General features: G+C 38.7%; 7 protein-coding genes across 7 annotated transcripts; all 7 read left to right on the top strand.

Moving 5' to 3' along the window:
* The first annotated feature begins 100 nt into the window (after positions 1-100).
* Positions 101-730, top strand: LOC135431510 (lipopolysaccharide-induced tumor necrosis factor-alpha factor homolog). Its single transcript, XM_064686684.1, has 2 exons — positions 101-371; positions 546-730. Exons 1-2 carry the CDS (start codon positions 163-165, stop codon positions 646-648), a joined length of 312 nt encoding a protein of 103 aa, XP_064542754.1. The 5' UTR covers positions 101-162; the 3' UTR covers positions 649-730.
* A 1011-nt stretch (positions 731-1741) lies between these two features.
* Positions 1742-2578, top strand: LOC135432434 (lipopolysaccharide-induced tumor necrosis factor-alpha factor homolog). The gene is made up of 2 exons (XM_064688137.1): positions 1742-2064; positions 2278-2578. The coding sequence occupies exons 1-2, from the start codon at positions 1742-1744 to the stop codon at positions 2378-2380; spliced, it is 426 nt and encodes a 141-aa protein (XP_064544207.1). The 3' UTR covers positions 2381-2578.
* A 1613-nt stretch (positions 2579-4191) lies between these two features.
* On the top strand, positions 4192-5187 carry LOC135431604 (lipopolysaccharide-induced tumor necrosis factor-alpha factor homolog). The gene is made up of 3 exons (XM_064686819.1): positions 4192-4348; positions 4559-4879; positions 4969-5187. The coding sequence occupies exons 2-3, from the start codon at positions 4575-4577 to the stop codon at positions 5063-5065; spliced, it is 402 nt and encodes a 133-aa protein (XP_064542889.1). The 5' UTR covers positions 4192-4348; positions 4559-4574; the 3' UTR covers positions 5066-5187.
* A 1895-nt stretch (positions 5188-7082) lies between these two features.
* LOC135431574 (lipopolysaccharide-induced tumor necrosis factor-alpha factor homolog) lies at positions 7083-8078 on the top strand. Its single transcript, XM_064686786.1, has 3 exons — positions 7083-7239; positions 7450-7770; positions 7860-8078. Exons 2-3 carry the CDS (start codon positions 7466-7468, stop codon positions 7954-7956), a joined length of 402 nt encoding a protein of 133 aa, XP_064542856.1. The 5' UTR covers positions 7083-7239; positions 7450-7465; the 3' UTR covers positions 7957-8078.
* A 1897-nt stretch (positions 8079-9975) lies between these two features.
* LOC135431589 (lipopolysaccharide-induced tumor necrosis factor-alpha factor homolog) lies at positions 9976-10970 on the top strand. The gene is made up of 3 exons (XM_064686804.1): positions 9976-10131; positions 10342-10662; positions 10752-10970. Exons 2-3 carry the CDS (start codon positions 10358-10360, stop codon positions 10846-10848), a joined length of 402 nt encoding a protein of 133 aa, XP_064542874.1. The 5' UTR covers positions 9976-10131; positions 10342-10357; the 3' UTR covers positions 10849-10970.
* A 758-nt stretch (positions 10971-11728) lies between these two features.
* Positions 11729-13620, top strand: LOC135431736 (lipopolysaccharide-induced tumor necrosis factor-alpha factor homolog). The gene is made up of 3 exons (XM_064687009.1): positions 11729-11895; positions 12742-12876; positions 12948-13620. Exons 2-3 carry the CDS (start codon positions 12746-12748, stop codon positions 13048-13050), a joined length of 234 nt encoding a protein of 77 aa, XP_064543079.1. The 5' UTR covers positions 11729-11895; positions 12742-12745; the 3' UTR covers positions 13051-13620.
* Positions 13621-13740: 120 nt separating this feature from the next.
* LOC135431735 (lipopolysaccharide-induced tumor necrosis factor-alpha factor homolog) lies at positions 13741-14342 on the top strand. Its single transcript, XM_064687008.1, has 3 exons — positions 13741-13869; positions 13929-14058; positions 14139-14342. The coding sequence occupies exons 1-3, from the start codon at positions 13746-13748 to the stop codon at positions 14239-14241; spliced, it is 357 nt and encodes a 118-aa protein (XP_064543078.1). The 5' UTR covers positions 13741-13745; the 3' UTR covers positions 14242-14342.
* Positions 14343-15507: the final 1165 nt, after the last annotated feature.

Here is a 15507-nt window from a genome sequence, read left to right as displayed (position 1 = left end):
TCTTTTTTTATCAGTTATGACCGCACCTTGTAAGATAACGCGACACGATATCAGACTGTGGAACCGTATGGTAGGTTCTACAGAAGCACCTATATATGCTTCATTGTGGGGGAAACCATCGAACAGTTAACAGTTAGTTGGGATTATTCGAGCAAGAGCAACATGAGCCAGGGATACACGCCAGCGCAGACCTACCAGCCCGGAGGACCCCATGTGGTCATACACACGACAACCACGACGAATGTGGTGCCCATTGGCAGCGACCCGTCGCGTGTCCAGTGCCCCTCCTGCCACGCCGACATCCTGACCAATGTGAAGCGAACGCCCACGGGACGCACCCACTGCTGGGCCCTGATCTTGTGCCTGTTCCTGTAAGTCGCCAAGCTCCAAAAGCCCTGCGCATGACTCATCTGTGAACTGGGCAAATTGAGCTCGTTGAGTCATCCATGAATCATTCACAATCAGTTCGGCGCGCTGCGCCTGTTGAGTGCACTGATAATTGAAATACATTTCGAAATGATTTCTTTCTTTTATTCCCCTTGCAGCTGCTGGCCTTGTGTTTGTGTGCCCTATTGCATGGACTCCTGCCAGAACGCTGAGCACTCCTGCCCCAATTGCGGCGCCTACATTGGCACCTACGAGAACTAAACTAAGACCTAAATTTAAGAACGATTTGTATATTTAAAATTAAGCTAAAGTCTCAAATTAAAGCCCCGCGATCACGACTGAATCCATAGAATCTTATAAATTTCATATATATCAAATATGGATTTACTGCATGATTTTTCGATTTGCTCAGCTTTACCCGGACTACGTTTTTTCTTAGAATTTTAGACCCTGTCTGTTCATCCTCGCCCATCAGAATTGTAATAAAATTTCTATAGATATTTGAAAATGAATTTGTGGACTGGACTTTAACAATCCAACCAAATAATTTCCTAGAATGATTCTGAAAAATGATTTGGAGCCCGTAAACACGTTCGTCAAAACTTTAAGCCTCACTTTCTACCATAAAGGGTTGGATTTTGAGAAAAGTGTGGATCAAAGATCCGTGAAAATGAGTTTTAGGTCGAAAGAAAGGCACAGAAAGTAATTAAATGCAACTGTTTTCACGAATTTTCCACACTTGCGGGTGGATTTGCCAAGCAACCTGTCTTGGCACCTAAAGACGCAATTACCGCTTTATAGCTTTTACAGGACCAAATTTTATTTTATATAAAGGAATAATCTTTAATAAGTTAAGATTGAGTATAACATTTTCAATACATAGCAATACAATACAATACTTCCAAGCTTTTTGTGCGAACAACTTAAGAAAATGTTAGGAATATTAGATGATAAGGTCTAATAAGTGTGTACCCCATAAAAGTTGTCCATCATTATCTTTTTGCAGTCTTTCTTGATAGGAAATACATTTTTCGTCGATTACACTCATTTCTAAAAGTTGATGACCCATTTTGGACATTATGTCAATTTTCAGAGAAACAGGTTGTTAAAGTGCTAAAGTGCCCTTTAACTTGAAAAGTCCCCCATTTCCCAGATGTCAGTGCCAGCTAATCTATGCCAGCTGTGCAGCTTTAACAGATAAGTTCGATATCAGCCAAACTCGTGGACTTTTTATAATTTGGGCACATTATCAGGCCTTAGTTCGTGTGTGGCTTATTTAGTAAAACAATAAACAGCAAGCTGAACGGTTCGATTGCTTAGTGACAATTTATATAGAAAAAGAAACGGAACTATCATGGAAAAACAGGAGCCGCCACCGTACACTGAGCAGCCGCTGCCGGAAACGCAACCGCAGCCAATGCCACAGGCAACACCTCAAGCGCAGATCAGGTTTGTGCCCGTGCAGGGTCCGACGCAGCCACCTCTCTATCCACCGATGCAGCAGCAACCCTGTTCCTGTGTCGTGATACACACAACAACACAACCTGTCCATGTGCCGGTGGGCAGGGATCCGACCTTCGTACGTTGCCCCACCTGCCAGAACGATGTGGTGACCACAATTCAAAGTACGCCCACAGGACGAACGCATATGTGGGCCCTGCTACTGTGTCTAGTTGGGTAAGCTATTTAGTTGACTCGGTTAACAGTTAAGTTTCATTGGAACTGTATTGTTACCTGAAAACCTTCAATCATCAAATTGTAGTAGCAAAGACTAACCAAAAATGATTCGACAATTGGAAGACAACCGTATTAGAGCTTGCTTATAGAGCTTGTCGAATTCATTAGTTATCAGTAACAGCAATTATCTAATCTCCCCACTCTCCCACACAGCTGCTGGCCCTGTGTTTGCGTACCCTACTGCATGGACTCCTGTAAGACGGCGAACCACTACTGTCCCGTCTGCAATGCCTTTATAGGCAGCCGAATGCTCTAAAAGTATTAGGAAATCAAAATTCAAAACTGTGCTTTAATAAAGGAACTGACCTAATGTAAAATATAAGACATAACTATTTATTACGTTAAAAAATAACTTATATTAACTAATATCCTATAACTTTTATAAACACTATCCGATGTCGGGATAATATACCATTTTGGACTCTTAAGGATCAATACTATCAATACAAAAAATCAATCACGTTTTTCGTCGGCTCGAAAATCGAAATTTTTTTGATTATTTTTTTTAATATTTTGGGTAAATATAGCCTGATTTTGAAATGTTATACCTTTTTAAATTTGTACGGATCCCTACTATATCCGTACGAATTAAAAAAGATGTAACATTTCAAAATCTGACAATATTTGGCCGAAATAGTCAAAAAAAATCATCAAAAAAGTTCTGATTTTCGAACCGACCCCGATTTTTAGAAAAAAGGTGATGTAACCCCTTGCCATTTGGCCGATTTTAGTCAAAATTTAGATTTTCATTTTTTCCCTACTATCAATTGGCTTTCAACCATTTTAAAAATTGATGGGTTTAGAAGTGGTTTACCAAAAACCGATTCGTTTGTAAAGTCAACCGTTTTTGATGATTTTTTGGAATATCACAGCCAAATAATGTCCGATTTGGAAATTTTATACCATTTTGGACTCTTTAGGATCAGTACTATCGATTGGCATCAAAAAAATGAAAATCTAAATTTTGACCAAAATCGGCCAAATGGCAAGGGGTCACGTTTTTTCCTTAAAATCGGGGTCGGTTCGAAAATCAAAACTTTTTTGAGGATTTTTTTTGACTATCTTGGCCAAATAATGTCAGCTTTTGAAATGTTACACCTTTTTGAATTCGTACGGATCCCTATTATCAATTGGCATTCAAACATTTTAAAAATCGATGGGTTAAAAAAAGTGGTTGACCAAAAACCGATTCGTTTCTAAAGTCAACCGCTTTTGATGCTGTTTTGGAATATCACAGCCAAATAATGTCCGATTTGGAATTTTTATGGCATGTATGTTGATTGGAAAGATTGGTCGCATTCAACTCGTGGTTACAGCCATTTTTAGCCAACGTCGTCATATATGGGCCATTTCTTCAGATTTGTTGTCAATCGATAGTCGGGATCCGTGAAAAAAGAGGTATATCATTTCGAAATCAGACATATGGTACCCGAGATATTTCAATTTTAATTTTTTCAAGATCGGGGTTTATTTGTCCAAGATACCAGCCATTTTAAAAACGCGAAAAAATGCCGTTATAATTTTCAAGATTTTTCGTTTTTTTGCGATAATTCGGTTAAAAATGGTCCGATTTTGGAAAGATATACATACCTTTTTGAACTCGTACTGATCGACTGGCATACCACGTTTTTTTCTTTTTCAATCGGCTGGGGAGACGTTCAAGTTACATCTGAACTATATAGGATATACATACATATCGCTTAATTGATATTAACTAACTTGCTAGTATTTTCCTACTGATCAGTACTGGGTATTTTCATAAGAACTTAAAACATATCTTATTTAATATAAATTGCCCAAGTGCAGCAATTTTGCCAAGCTGTGTTTTAAAGCTGCATATATTTAGTTATATCTATTTGTTAAATACCATTTATTGTCTAGCTCCTCGGTTGGAAACACATATGAATGCTTCACTTTTGTCTTTATTTGTATGATATATAACTAGAACGTGTTTTTTTTTTTACCAAAAATATGTTTACTGGGCTACAATTATGTTTTGCAAGGCTTTTGAGCACTTTTTCCGTTTTGTGCACTGATAATGTTGCTTGTGTTGTCATCTCACTCGCACAAATATGAAGAATGCTCAAAACTTTGCTTCCTCTTGCCGTAGTTCGTTTTTTGCGCTTTGCTCATTTCGTTTGTATTCTTGGAATAAGTCGCCGGTCGCTTCGCTCGCTTTGCTAAGTATTTTGACAAATAAATACCTAAAGTTCATAAATATAAAGTAATCATGTACAAACGTAAATATTCATAGAATTGTATAGGGCAAAGTGTGAAAAATTGTAAATGCATTTTAAATAAAAGATTTCTATACATATGTACATACATTTGTGCACGCTCGGACATATGTACATACATATTTATATTACGGTTCTTTCCCCGCAATAACGACGCAGTAGTCCAATCGTAATATTGATAGCACTTTGATTTCCAGGCACGTGTAACTAGCCATGGAATACACCAAACTGCCTCCACAACCGCCGCCGTACTCACCTGAGCAGCCCGACATGAGGGCAGCCCCGAGTGCTCCGCCAACCGAAATGATTCATACAGCACCAATGTATAACCCGCCGGTCACCGTGGTAAACCAAGCCCCCCCGATCACCATATTGAACCAAACCAGCACTGTTCTTATCGATAACAACTCGGGCAATGGCATGATTTGTCCCCATTGCCATGCTCGGATTCGCATGCGTGTGGAGCACCATGCAACATGCACCACCTATATGTGGTCCGCTATACTCTGCCTCTTTCTGTAAGTGTACACAAACGGCGTGACGTTTCAGTTTCTGATTTCGGCAAAAAATCGCAGCGTATCTAATTGCAATTCGTCTTCCCCCACAGCTGCTGGCCGTGCGTCTGTTTGCCCTGCTGCTGCGATTGCGGCTATAGAACCAGCCAATACTGCCCGAATTGTAAGGCCTGCCTGGGCAGATTCTAGGACTGGAAACTGCAGAGCTCATCCAAAAATACAACGAAAACACGTACATTCATATCTGTACATGCCAATAAGCATATAAACTCTAACCACACAAGCACATATATATGCCGATATATTTCATATATGCGCACTCCAACAAAGAACATACATACATATGTATGTACGTACATTTGATTTATAAAAACGGGAGATAAAGACGCGGCTCTTGAAATACTACCCTTGCTTTTAGCAAGCATTTCGTTTCAATAACAAAAATGGATAAACAGCACATTTTCAAAGTAAACAGTTTCGCAAATTTCCCATGTCAACGTACGGACTCGTATATACACATAACTATGCATTTATTATATTTTTCTGAAAAATACAAAATATATTTAACGAACAAATACAATTGCACATTGTTTGAATTTCACATATACTTATACTTACAAGAAATATTTGTTATCTGTTAAATTATCAAAATAAAGGAGTTACTAGCTCATGTTTCAGCAACACGTTCGCAACATTGTTGCCAAGCTATGTTTCGGTTCTCGTCGCACTGTGGCTAATGAGCAAATTTAATAGGGTAAAATGCTGTTGTGCTTAGGCATAAAGTAACTTGGCTTTATGTAAAAGATATTTATATTTTAAATATTAACGTCATTTCAAATCAGTTTTAGCTCGATAAGTAGAGAGAAGGGTTGCTAAATTATCGATCGATAACGCTTGAGACTCGAATTTTACTGTCACGGTGTTGCCAATTTGTCATCAGGTGGCAACACCTAAACATAACTGATAAGTCCACATTCGGCTTGCATTTAAAAGAGCACTTTTTTCATATGGGTCACTTTTTAAGCCCATGAAAATGGAAACTGCGCCACTGTGCATAATTTGAGGGTTAACATGCCAACAATCGGTTGGCTGCGGCTCATCTGACTAAAATCGGTCAAATGGCAAGGGGTTACATCACCTTTTTTCTAAAAATCGGGGTCGGTTCGAAAATCAAAACTTTTTTGAGGATTTTTTTTGACTATCTTGGCCAAATAATGTCAGCTTTTGAAATGTTACACCTTTTTGAATTCGTACGGATCCCTATTATCAATTGGCATTCAAACATTTTAAAAATCGATGGGTTAAAAAAAGTGGTTGACCAAAAACCGATTCGTTTCTAAAGTCAACCGCTTTTGATGCTGTTTTGGAATATCACAGCCAAATAATGTCCGATTTGGAATTTTTATGGCATGTATGTTGATTGGAAAGATTGGTCGCATTCAACTCGTGGTTACAGCCATTTTTAGCCAACGTCGTCATATATGGGCCATTTCTTCAGATTTGTTGTCAATCGATAGTCGGGATCCGTGAAAAAAGAGGTATATCATTTCGAAATCAGACATATGGTACCCGAGATATTTCAATTTTAATTTTTTCAAGATCGGGGTTTATTTGTCCAAGATACCAGCCATTTTAAAAACGCGAAAAAATGCCGTTATAATTTTCAAGATTTTTCGTTTTTTTGCGATAATTCGGTTAAAAATGGTCCGATTTTGGAAAGATATACATACCTTTTTGAACTCGTACTGATCGACTGGCATACCACGTTTTTTTCTTTTTCAATCGGCTGGGGAGACGTTCAAGTTACATCTGAACTATATAGGATATACATACATATCGCTTAATTGATATTAACTAACTTGCTAGTATTTTCCTACTGATCAGTACTGGGTATTTTCATAAGAACTTAAAACATATCTTATTTAATATAAATTGCCCAAGTGCAGCAATTTTGCCAAGCTGTGTTTTAAAGCTGCATATATTTAGTTATATCTATTTGTTAAATACCATTTATTGTCTAGCTCCTCGGTTGGAAACACATATGAATGCTTCACTTTTGTCTTTATTTGTATGATATATAACTAGAACGTGTTTTTTTTTTACCAAAAATATGTTTACTGGGCTACAATTATGTTTTGCAAGGCTTTTGAGCACTTTTTCCGTTTTGTGCACTGATAATGTTGCTTGTGTTGTCATCTCACTCGCACAAATATGAAGAATGCTCAAAACTTTGCTTCCTCTTGCCGTAGTTCGTTTTTTGCGCTTTGCTCATTTCGTTTGTATTCTTGGAATAAGTCGCCGGTCGCTTCGCTCGCTTTGCTAAGTATTTTGACAAATAAATACCTAAAGTTCATAAATATAAAGTAATCATGTACAAACGTAAATATTCATAGAATTGTATAGGGCAAAGTGTGAAAAATTGTAAATGCATTTTAAATAAAAGATTTCTATACATATGTACATACATTTGTGCACGCTCGGACATATGTACATACATATTTATATTACGGTTCTTTCCCCGCAATAACGACGCAGTAGTCCAATCGTAATATTGATAGCACTTTGATTTCCAGGCACGTGTAACTAGCCATGGAATACACCAAACTGCCTCCACAACCGCCGCCGTACTCACCTGAGCAGCCCGACATGAGGGCAGCCCCGAGTGCTCCGCCAACCGAAATGATTCATACAGCACCAATGTATAACCCGCCGGTCACCGTGGTAAACCAAGCCCCCCCGATCACCATATTGAACCAAACCAGCACTGTTCTTATCGATAACAACTCGGGCAATGGCATGATTTGTCCCCATTGCCATGCTCGGATTCGCATGCGTGTGGAGCACCATGCAACATGCACCACCTATATGTGGTCCGCTATACTCTGCCTCTTTCTGTAAGTGTACACAAACGGCGTGACGTTTCAGTTTCTGATTTCGGCAAAAAATCGCAGCGTATCTAATTGCAATTCGTCTTCCCCCACAGCTGCTGGCCGTGCGTCTGTTTGCCCTGCTGCTGCGATTGCGGCTATAGAACCAGCCAATACTGCCCGAATTGTAAGGCCTGCCTGGGCAGATTCTAGGACTGGAAACTGCAGAGCTCATCCAAAAATACAACGAAAACACGTACATTCATATCTGTACATGCCAATAAGCATATAAACTCTAACCACACAAGCACATATATATGCCGATATATTTCATATATGCGCACTCCAACAAAGAACATACATACATATGTATGTACGTACATTTGATTTATAAAAACGGGAGATAAAGACGCGGCTCTTGAAATACTACCCTTGCTTTTAGCAAGCATTTCGTTTCAATAACAAAAATGGATAAACAGCACATTTTCAAAGTAAACAGTTTCGCAAATTTCCCATGTCAACGTACGGACTCGTATATACACATAACTATGCATTTATTATATTTTTCTGAAAAATACAAAATATATTTAACGAACAAATACAATTGCACATTGTTTGAATTTCACATATACTTATACTTACAAGAAATATTTGTTATCTGTTAAATTATCAAAATAAAGGAGTTACTAGCTCATGTTTCAGCAACACGTTCGCAACATTGTTGCCAAGCTATGTTTCGGTTCTCGTCGCACTGTGGCTAATGAGCAAATTTAATAGGGTAAAATGCTGTTGTGCTTAGGCATAAAGTAACTTGGCTTTATGTAAAAGATATTTATATTTTAAATATTAACGTCATTTCAAATCAGTTTTAGCTCGATAAGTAGAGAGAAGGGTTGCTAAATTATCGATCGATAACGCTTGAGACTCGAATTTTACTGTCACGGTGTTGCCAATTTGTCATCAGGTGGCAACACCTAAACATAACTGATAAGTCCACATTCGGCTTGCATTTAAAAGAGCACTTTTTTCATATGGGTCACTTTTTAAGCCCATGAAAATGGAAACTGCGCCACTGTGCATAATTTGAGGGTTAACATGCCAACAATCGGTTGGCTGCGGCTCATCTGACTAAAATCGGTCAAATGGCAAGGGGTTACATCACCTTTTTTCTAAAAATCGGGGTCGGTTCGAAAATCAAAACTTTTTTGAGGATTTTTTTTGACTATCTTGGCCAAATAATGTCAGCTTTTGAAATGTTACACCTTTTTGAATTCGTACGGATCCCTATTATCAATTGGCATTCAAACATTTTAAAAATCGATGGGTTAAAAAAAGTGGTTGACCAAAAACCGATTCGTTTCTAAAGTCAACCGCTTTTGATGCTGTTTTGGAATATCACAGCCAAATAATGTCCGATTTGGAATTTTTATGGCATGTATGTTGATTGGAAAGATTGGTCGCATTCAACTCGTGGTTACAGCCATTTTTAGCCAACGTCGTCATATATGGGCCATTTCTTCAGATTTGTTGTCAATCGATAGTCGGGATCCGTGAAAAAAGAGGTATATCATTTCGAAATCAGACATATGGTACCCGAGATATTTCAATTTTAATTTTTTCAAGATCGGGGTTTATTTGTCCAAGATACCAGCCATTTTAAAAACGCGAAAAAATGCCGTTATAATTTTCAAGATTTTTCGTTTTTTTGCGATAATTCGGTTAAAAATGGTCCGATTTTGGAAAGATATACATACCTTTTTGAACTCGTACTGATCGACTGGCATACCACGTTTTTTTCTTTTTCAATCGGCTGGGGAGACGTTCAAGTTACATCTGAACTATATAGGATATACATACATATCGCTTAATTGATATTAACTAACTTGCTAGTATTTTCCTACTGATCAGTACTGGGTATTTTCATAAGAACTTAAAACATATCTTATTTAATATAAATTGCCCAAGTGCAGCAATTTTGCCAAGCTGTGTTTTAAAGCTGCATATATTTAGTTATATCTATTTGTTAAATACCATTTATTGTCTAGCTCCTCGGTTGGAAACACATATGAATGCTTCACTTTTGTCTTTATTTGTATGATATATAACTAGAACGTGTTTTTTTTTTTACCAAAAATATGTTTACTGGGCTACAATTATGTTTTGCAAGGCTTTTGAGCACTTTTTCCGTTTTGTGCACTGATAATGTTGCTTGTGTTGTCATCTCACTCGCACAAATATGAAGAATGCTCAAAACTTTGCTTCCTCTTGCCGTAGTTCGTTTTTTGCGCTTTGCTCATTTCGTTTGTATTCTTGGAATAAGTCGCCGGTCGCTTCGCTCGCTTTGCTAAGTATTTTGACAAATAAATACCTAAAGTTCATAAATATAAAGTAATCATGTACAAACGTAAATATTCATAGAATTGTATAGGGCAAAGTGTGAAAAATTGTAAATGCATTTTAAATAAAAGATTTCTATACATATGTACATACATTTGTGCACGCTCGGACATATGTACATACATATTTATATTACGGTTCTTTCCCCGCAATAACGACGCAGTAGTCCAATCGTAATATTGATAGCACTTTGATTTCCAGGCACGTGTAACTAGCCATGGAATACACCAAACTGCCTCCACAACCGCCGCCGTACTCACCTGAGCAGCCCGACATGAGGGCAGCCCCGAGTGCTCCGCCAACCGAAATGATTCATACAGCACCAATGTATAACCCGCCGGTCACCGTGGTAAACCAAGCCCCCCCGATCACCATATTGAACCAAACCAGCACTGTTCTTATCGATAACAACTCGGGCAATGGCATGATTTGTCCCCATTGCCATGCTCGGATTCGCATGCGTGTGGAGCACCATGCAACATGCACCACCTATATGTGGTCCGCTATACTCTGCCTCTTTCTGTAAGTGTACACAAACGGCGTGACGTTTCAGTTTCTGATTTCGGCAAAAAATCGCAGCGTATCTAATTGCAATTCGTCTTCCCCCACAGCTGCTGGCCGTGCGTCTGTTTGCCCTGCTGCTGCGATTGCGGCTATAGAACCAGCCAATACTGCCCGAATTGTAAGGCCTGCCTGGGCAGATTCTAGGACTGGAAACTGCAGAGCTCATCCAAAAATACAACGAAAACACGTACATTCATATCTGTACATGCCAATAAGCATATAAACTCTAACCACACAAGCACATATATATGCCGATATATTTCATATATGCGCACTCCAACAAAGAACATACATACATATGTATGTACGTACATTTGATTTATAAAAACGGGAGATAAAGACGCGGCTCTTGAAATACTACCCTTGCTTTTAGCAAGCATTTCGTTTCAATAACAAAAATGGATAAACAGCACATTTTCAAAGTAAACAGTTTCGCAAATTTCCCATGTCAACGTACGGACTCGTATATACACATAACTATGCATTTATTATATTTTTCTGAAAAATACAAAATATATTTAACGAACAAATACAATTGCACATTGTTTGAATTTCACATATACTTATACTTACAAGAAATATTTGTTATCTGTTAAATTATCAAAATAAAGGAGTTACTAGCTCATGTTTCAGCAACACGTTCGCAACATTGTTGCCAAGCTATGTTTCGGTTCTCGTCGCACTGTGGCTAATGAGCAAATTTAATAGGGTAAAATGCTGTTGTGCTTAGGCATAAAGTAACTTGGCTTTATGTAAAAGATATTTATATTTTAAATATTAACGTCATTTCAAATCAGTTTTAGCTCGATAAGTAGAGAGAAGGGTTGCTAAATTATCGATCGATAACGCTTGAGACTCGAATTTTACTGTCACGGTGTTGCCAATTTGTCATCAGGTGGCAACACCTAAACATAACTGATAAGTCCACATTCGGCTTGCATTTAAAAGAGCACTTTTTTCATATGGGTCACTTTTTAAGCCCATGAAAATGGAAACTGCGCCACTGTGCATAATTTGAGGGTTAACATGCCAACAATCGGTTGGCTGCGGCTCATCTGCGTTGCGAACTTCAAAACGCTTTCGTCGCTACAACGAGCAACAAGTACGCGACGGCAACGCTTCTAATCTGAAGAAGTTCTATTTGCGCTATATACATAAATAAATAAACATATATACACATATCTCAAAACTGTGAGTATACAAATTGGCAGCTGGCAGCGATCAGTTCGATGACGAGACTATTGATGAATCTTAAGAAAATGTTTATGTTCGAATTTGAAATTTATTTATGCGGCGCGAGTGCGGCAAAGACTAATTTATTTTATTTATTAAATTGTGTGTACTCTACGTGAAATCCCTAAAAGTAGGCAATAAAGCGGACAGTCAAAGCATAATAACACATTAACACATTGTCCAGGGGATTGATGGAGATAGCGTTACACACCCAAAATATGATGGACACGCCCTACATAACCTAAGGAGTGGAGCTTTGGAGAGGTGGTGGGGGGTGGGGGGTTGAGGCGTAGATCGAGAGAATATTTGTAGTAGTGGCTAGTTGTTTTTATTTGTACAGCCCTTTGTTGTCTCTCTGCCCAAGTTGGGGTTGCTGGGACTTGTTTTGCATGACGACATCGTAGTGTGGCATGTGGCAGACACTTTCGCTGGCGCCACAAACTGACATCATGGACAGAAATTGTGAAAAGGCCGGCGTATTATGATATCAGGGGAGTCGCTTAAGTGAATGCTGGCGGGGCTATTGAAATTAATTTGCCTGCCGCATGCCAAGCAATTATCCAGTATCAGCGCGCATTTTTGTTAAGCTCGTATGCAATTAGCAATAGAGTCAAATGAAAGTACGTTGAAACAACAACAAATAACGAACCACGAACAGGTTGCTATTAGAATGTTTTAAAATGGGGTTTCCAGATGACATTGCACTGATTGCCACACGCCAGTTGGCATGCAATGCCGAACGAGAAGGCCAACACCAACTTCAAATCGATATCTAACCAAGCCCTTGCATATTTCTTACGAAAGCAAAATGTCAACACCTGTCGGTCCGGAGCCCAGCAATGTGGTCTGCCCCAACTGCCATCAACAGGTGACCACGCGCACCGAGCCAAAGGCCAGCACCAAGACGCACTTGATAGCGCTAATCATGTGCCTCACCTGGTAAGCAATCGCTCTGCCAAACTATATTAAGTTCCTCCGACTAATGGCTACTAAATTATTTATTCTCCCAGCTGCTGGCCCTGCGCCTGCTGCTTGTATTGCACGGATTGTGCGCGCAACATGGATCACTTCTGCCCCTCGTGCAACGCCTTTGTCGGCACCTACGAGCGCTGAAAAGTCCTGACAACCTTTTGACAGTTTGAAGTACACCTGATATTTCCAGCTAGATGCACAGCTAGTTAACTTCAAAGCACAGCCCAATTGCAGTGTCCTGCTTCTATGGATACACATTTCTTCTTTTTACATACAGTCGAGCTACGCTTTAACGAATGTTGTTATTGGGTACAGTTTTTAACATACATAATATTTTTAATATCTAATATATATTTAAAAAACGCTTTGAGCTTATTTTGGGTCAACAAAAAAGTTTACAGCAAAGCGAAGAAAAGATATTGTAAAAGGAATACAGTAAAACCTCAAAGATAAGCACTTTTTTAAATACGTTTTAAGAATTAAAGCAACAAATCTTAAATAATGCGAAAAAATATTGGCATTCCCATAAAATGCAAGATACAATCAGAATATTATTGCCTATGAAGACTTTCATTGTAGCGAAGTACGACTGTAACTTAGTGCATTTAACATTTACTCGTATGCAATCATTTTGATGTTAGAGAAAAAAATAGTAATGTGTATGTCAATTGTTTTTCGAAATGTCGGACATTAAATAAATATTCAAGTCAAGTGCCAAATAGTCCTTAATGGGTCGATTATCGCGTATACGCCACGTAATGTCAAATGGCCAACTGTACATGGGAAGCTAGCTATAAAAAGCCGCCGAGTTTCAGGCGCTTATCACATAGCTTAATATGGAGACGGATATCAAGCAGAATTACTACGCCTACATGTCAACGACTCCAGCCCGAGCTGAGATAACAGCTCTGCCTGCGCCAGCTCCAGCGCCGGCTGCAGTGATGGTGCTCAATGCAAATGGTAAGTGATTGCATCACCTGGCAGCACCTACCCATTGATTACTGCAACTCCTTTTGCAGCCGCACCACCATTGGGGCATGAGCCGCAGCGCATGACTTGCCCCAGTTGCCGCAATGTGATGCAAACGCGCCTGGCACCGCGTGCGAATAAGAGCACGCACATGTTGGCCCTTGTACTCTGCCTAACCGGGTGAGTCAGCTAAGTGTGGCTACAACTGCTGGCACAGAGCTAAGTTCCCATGGGCGGCGCCCTTCTGTTCTGTTTTCCAGGCTGGTCTGCCTGGTGCCGCTCCCGTATTGCCTCAAGAGCTGCCGCAGCTTGGATCATTATTGCAGCTGCTGCAACCAGTACCTGGGCAAAGCCGTCAACTAATTGCACCCATTACTAAGTGCGGGACATTAAAACCATCCATTAAGTACTCTATCGGCAGAAATTAAAATTAAATTGTAAACATTTAGACAAAAACAGTTTAAACAAGTAAAAGTGCTCTAGTCGGGAGTGCCCGAATAGGATATACCCTGAACCTTCTTCTCCCAACACCAAATGTAGCCGAACCAAGAATACTTTTAAACGATTCTCGATCTGTTTATACTATTCTAAAAGCTAAGCACAGTAATTCGAGTTTGAGTTGTGAGTTATATCAATTGATTGGAAACGGGGCACGTTAAGAAAAAACAAACTCGCGAACACTAGGAAGATCGACTTGGCTTTTTATGCTGATCAAGAATTATTCCATATTTACACATTTTCAATGGGTTCTGGGAACAAAAACAAACCAAATGTGTGTATTTGTTTTTGGATCTGGTAAAGATTGCCAAGCACTGCTCGATTTCGTTTGTTATTCATAAATATGCATTAGTTGCACAAAATAGCTCTCAACTCAAGAATAACAAAGCTTTTATATACATTTACCAACAGGGAATTCGGACAATATAGTTATAGGAAAGTTCGTTACTTTGCCCACTTTTTCAATTAATATGAGATATGATGAAATTTTGATACCCTGGAGAGTCAAGAGTCACAAAACCTGTCAGATAGCTTCTAGAATAGTACACATAGGTAAAATATCTTTCATTTCATAGCTATTTATATATTTATAATTTATAATTTATAAATCAAATAAATAAATCAATTGGGACTATCCACAAATTTATGCCTCAACTTAAATGCTGCTGTTTTTTTTTTTAGAATATTCGAATATTCTTTAGCACAATAAAATCAACTGCTGAAAATTGTGCTTATATTGCAAGAAGATTTGCGTGCATGTACATTTGGATTCTATAAACAATCGCAGCTGCGATTGTATTGTATTCTGTAAAGAGAATTCCGGGAATCCCCTAATCGGGAACTACTGACCAGGGCCTTATAGTATATATTTGTCGATATAAAATAATCAATTATTGACATAAGCATATTTTTCCAAAGGGAATGTGCTGTGACTGCTTACTTAATGCACATTTGATATGCATTAGATTAAAATTGCAATTATTATTATGATGGATTTGACAAGCTTTGCCTTATATATACCCAATGCGCATGTCCTACAGCTTAAGTTGAGTTTATACTCCCTATATACGCTATGTACATGGTTTTTGACTTAAGTTGACTTTATGCTGCTTAAAGCTATTAAATAAATCT

Source organism: Drosophila montana, unplaced genomic scaffold (assembly GCF_035044405.1).
Source record: "Drosophila montana isolate Dmon_TW-CO22-7 unplaced genomic scaffold, ASM3504440v1 contig_3200_1, whole genome shotgun sequence".
NCBI classification, from domain to species: domain Eukaryota; kingdom Metazoa; phylum Arthropoda; class Insecta; order Diptera; family Drosophilidae; genus Drosophila; species Drosophila montana.
Note: the sequence above shows the minus strand (reverse complement) of the source record. Positions and strands in the feature narration are given on the sequence as shown.

Coding starts and splice junctions, on each gene's coding strand:
- LOC135431510 (XM_064686684.1), top strand. CDS start 163: ATGAGCCAGGGATACACGCCAGCGCAGACCTACCAGCCCGGAGGACCC. Junction 372..545: donor CTGATCTTGTGCCTGTTCCT/GTAAGTCGCCAA, acceptor TTCCCCTTGCAG/CTGCTGGCCTTGTGTTTGTG.
- LOC135432434 (XM_064688137.1), top strand. CDS start 1,742: ATGGAAAAACAGGAGCCGCCACCGTACACTGAGCAGCCGCTGCCGGAA. Junction 2,065..2,277: donor CTGCTACTGTGTCTAGTTGG/GTAAGCTATTTA, acceptor TCTCCCACACAG/CTGCTGGCCCTGTGTTTGCG.
- LOC135431604 (XM_064686819.1), top strand. CDS start 4,575: ATGGAATACACCAAACTGCCTCCACAACCGCCGCCGTACTCACCTGAG. Junction 4,880..4,968: donor GCTATACTCTGCCTCTTTCT/GTAAGTGTACAC, acceptor CTTCCCCCACAG/CTGCTGGCCGTGCGTCTGTT.
- LOC135431574 (XM_064686786.1), top strand. CDS start 7,466: ATGGAATACACCAAACTGCCTCCACAACCGCCGCCGTACTCACCTGAG. Junction 7,771..7,859: donor GCTATACTCTGCCTCTTTCT/GTAAGTGTACAC, acceptor CTTCCCCCACAG/CTGCTGGCCGTGCGTCTGTT.
- LOC135431589 (XM_064686804.1), top strand. CDS start 10,358: ATGGAATACACCAAACTGCCTCCACAACCGCCGCCGTACTCACCTGAG. Junction 10,663..10,751: donor GCTATACTCTGCCTCTTTCT/GTAAGTGTACAC, acceptor CTTCCCCCACAG/CTGCTGGCCGTGCGTCTGTT.
- LOC135431736 (XM_064687009.1), top strand. CDS start 12,746: ATGTCAACACCTGTCGGTCCGGAGCCCAGCAATGTGGTCTGCCCCAAC. Junction 12,877..12,947: donor CTAATCATGTGCCTCACCTG/GTAAGCAATCGC, acceptor TTATTCTCCCAG/CTGCTGGCCCTGCGCCTGCT.
- LOC135431735 (XM_064687008.1), top strand. CDS start 13,746: ATGGAGACGGATATCAAGCAGAATTACTACGCCTACATGTCAACGACT. Junction 13,870..13,928: donor GATGGTGCTCAATGCAAATG/GTAAGTGATTGC, acceptor CTCCTTTTGCAG/CCGCACCACCATTGGGGCAT. Junction 14,059..14,138: donor CTTGTACTCTGCCTAACCGG/GTGAGTCAGCTA, acceptor TCTGTTTTCCAG/GCTGGTCTGCCTGGTGCCGC.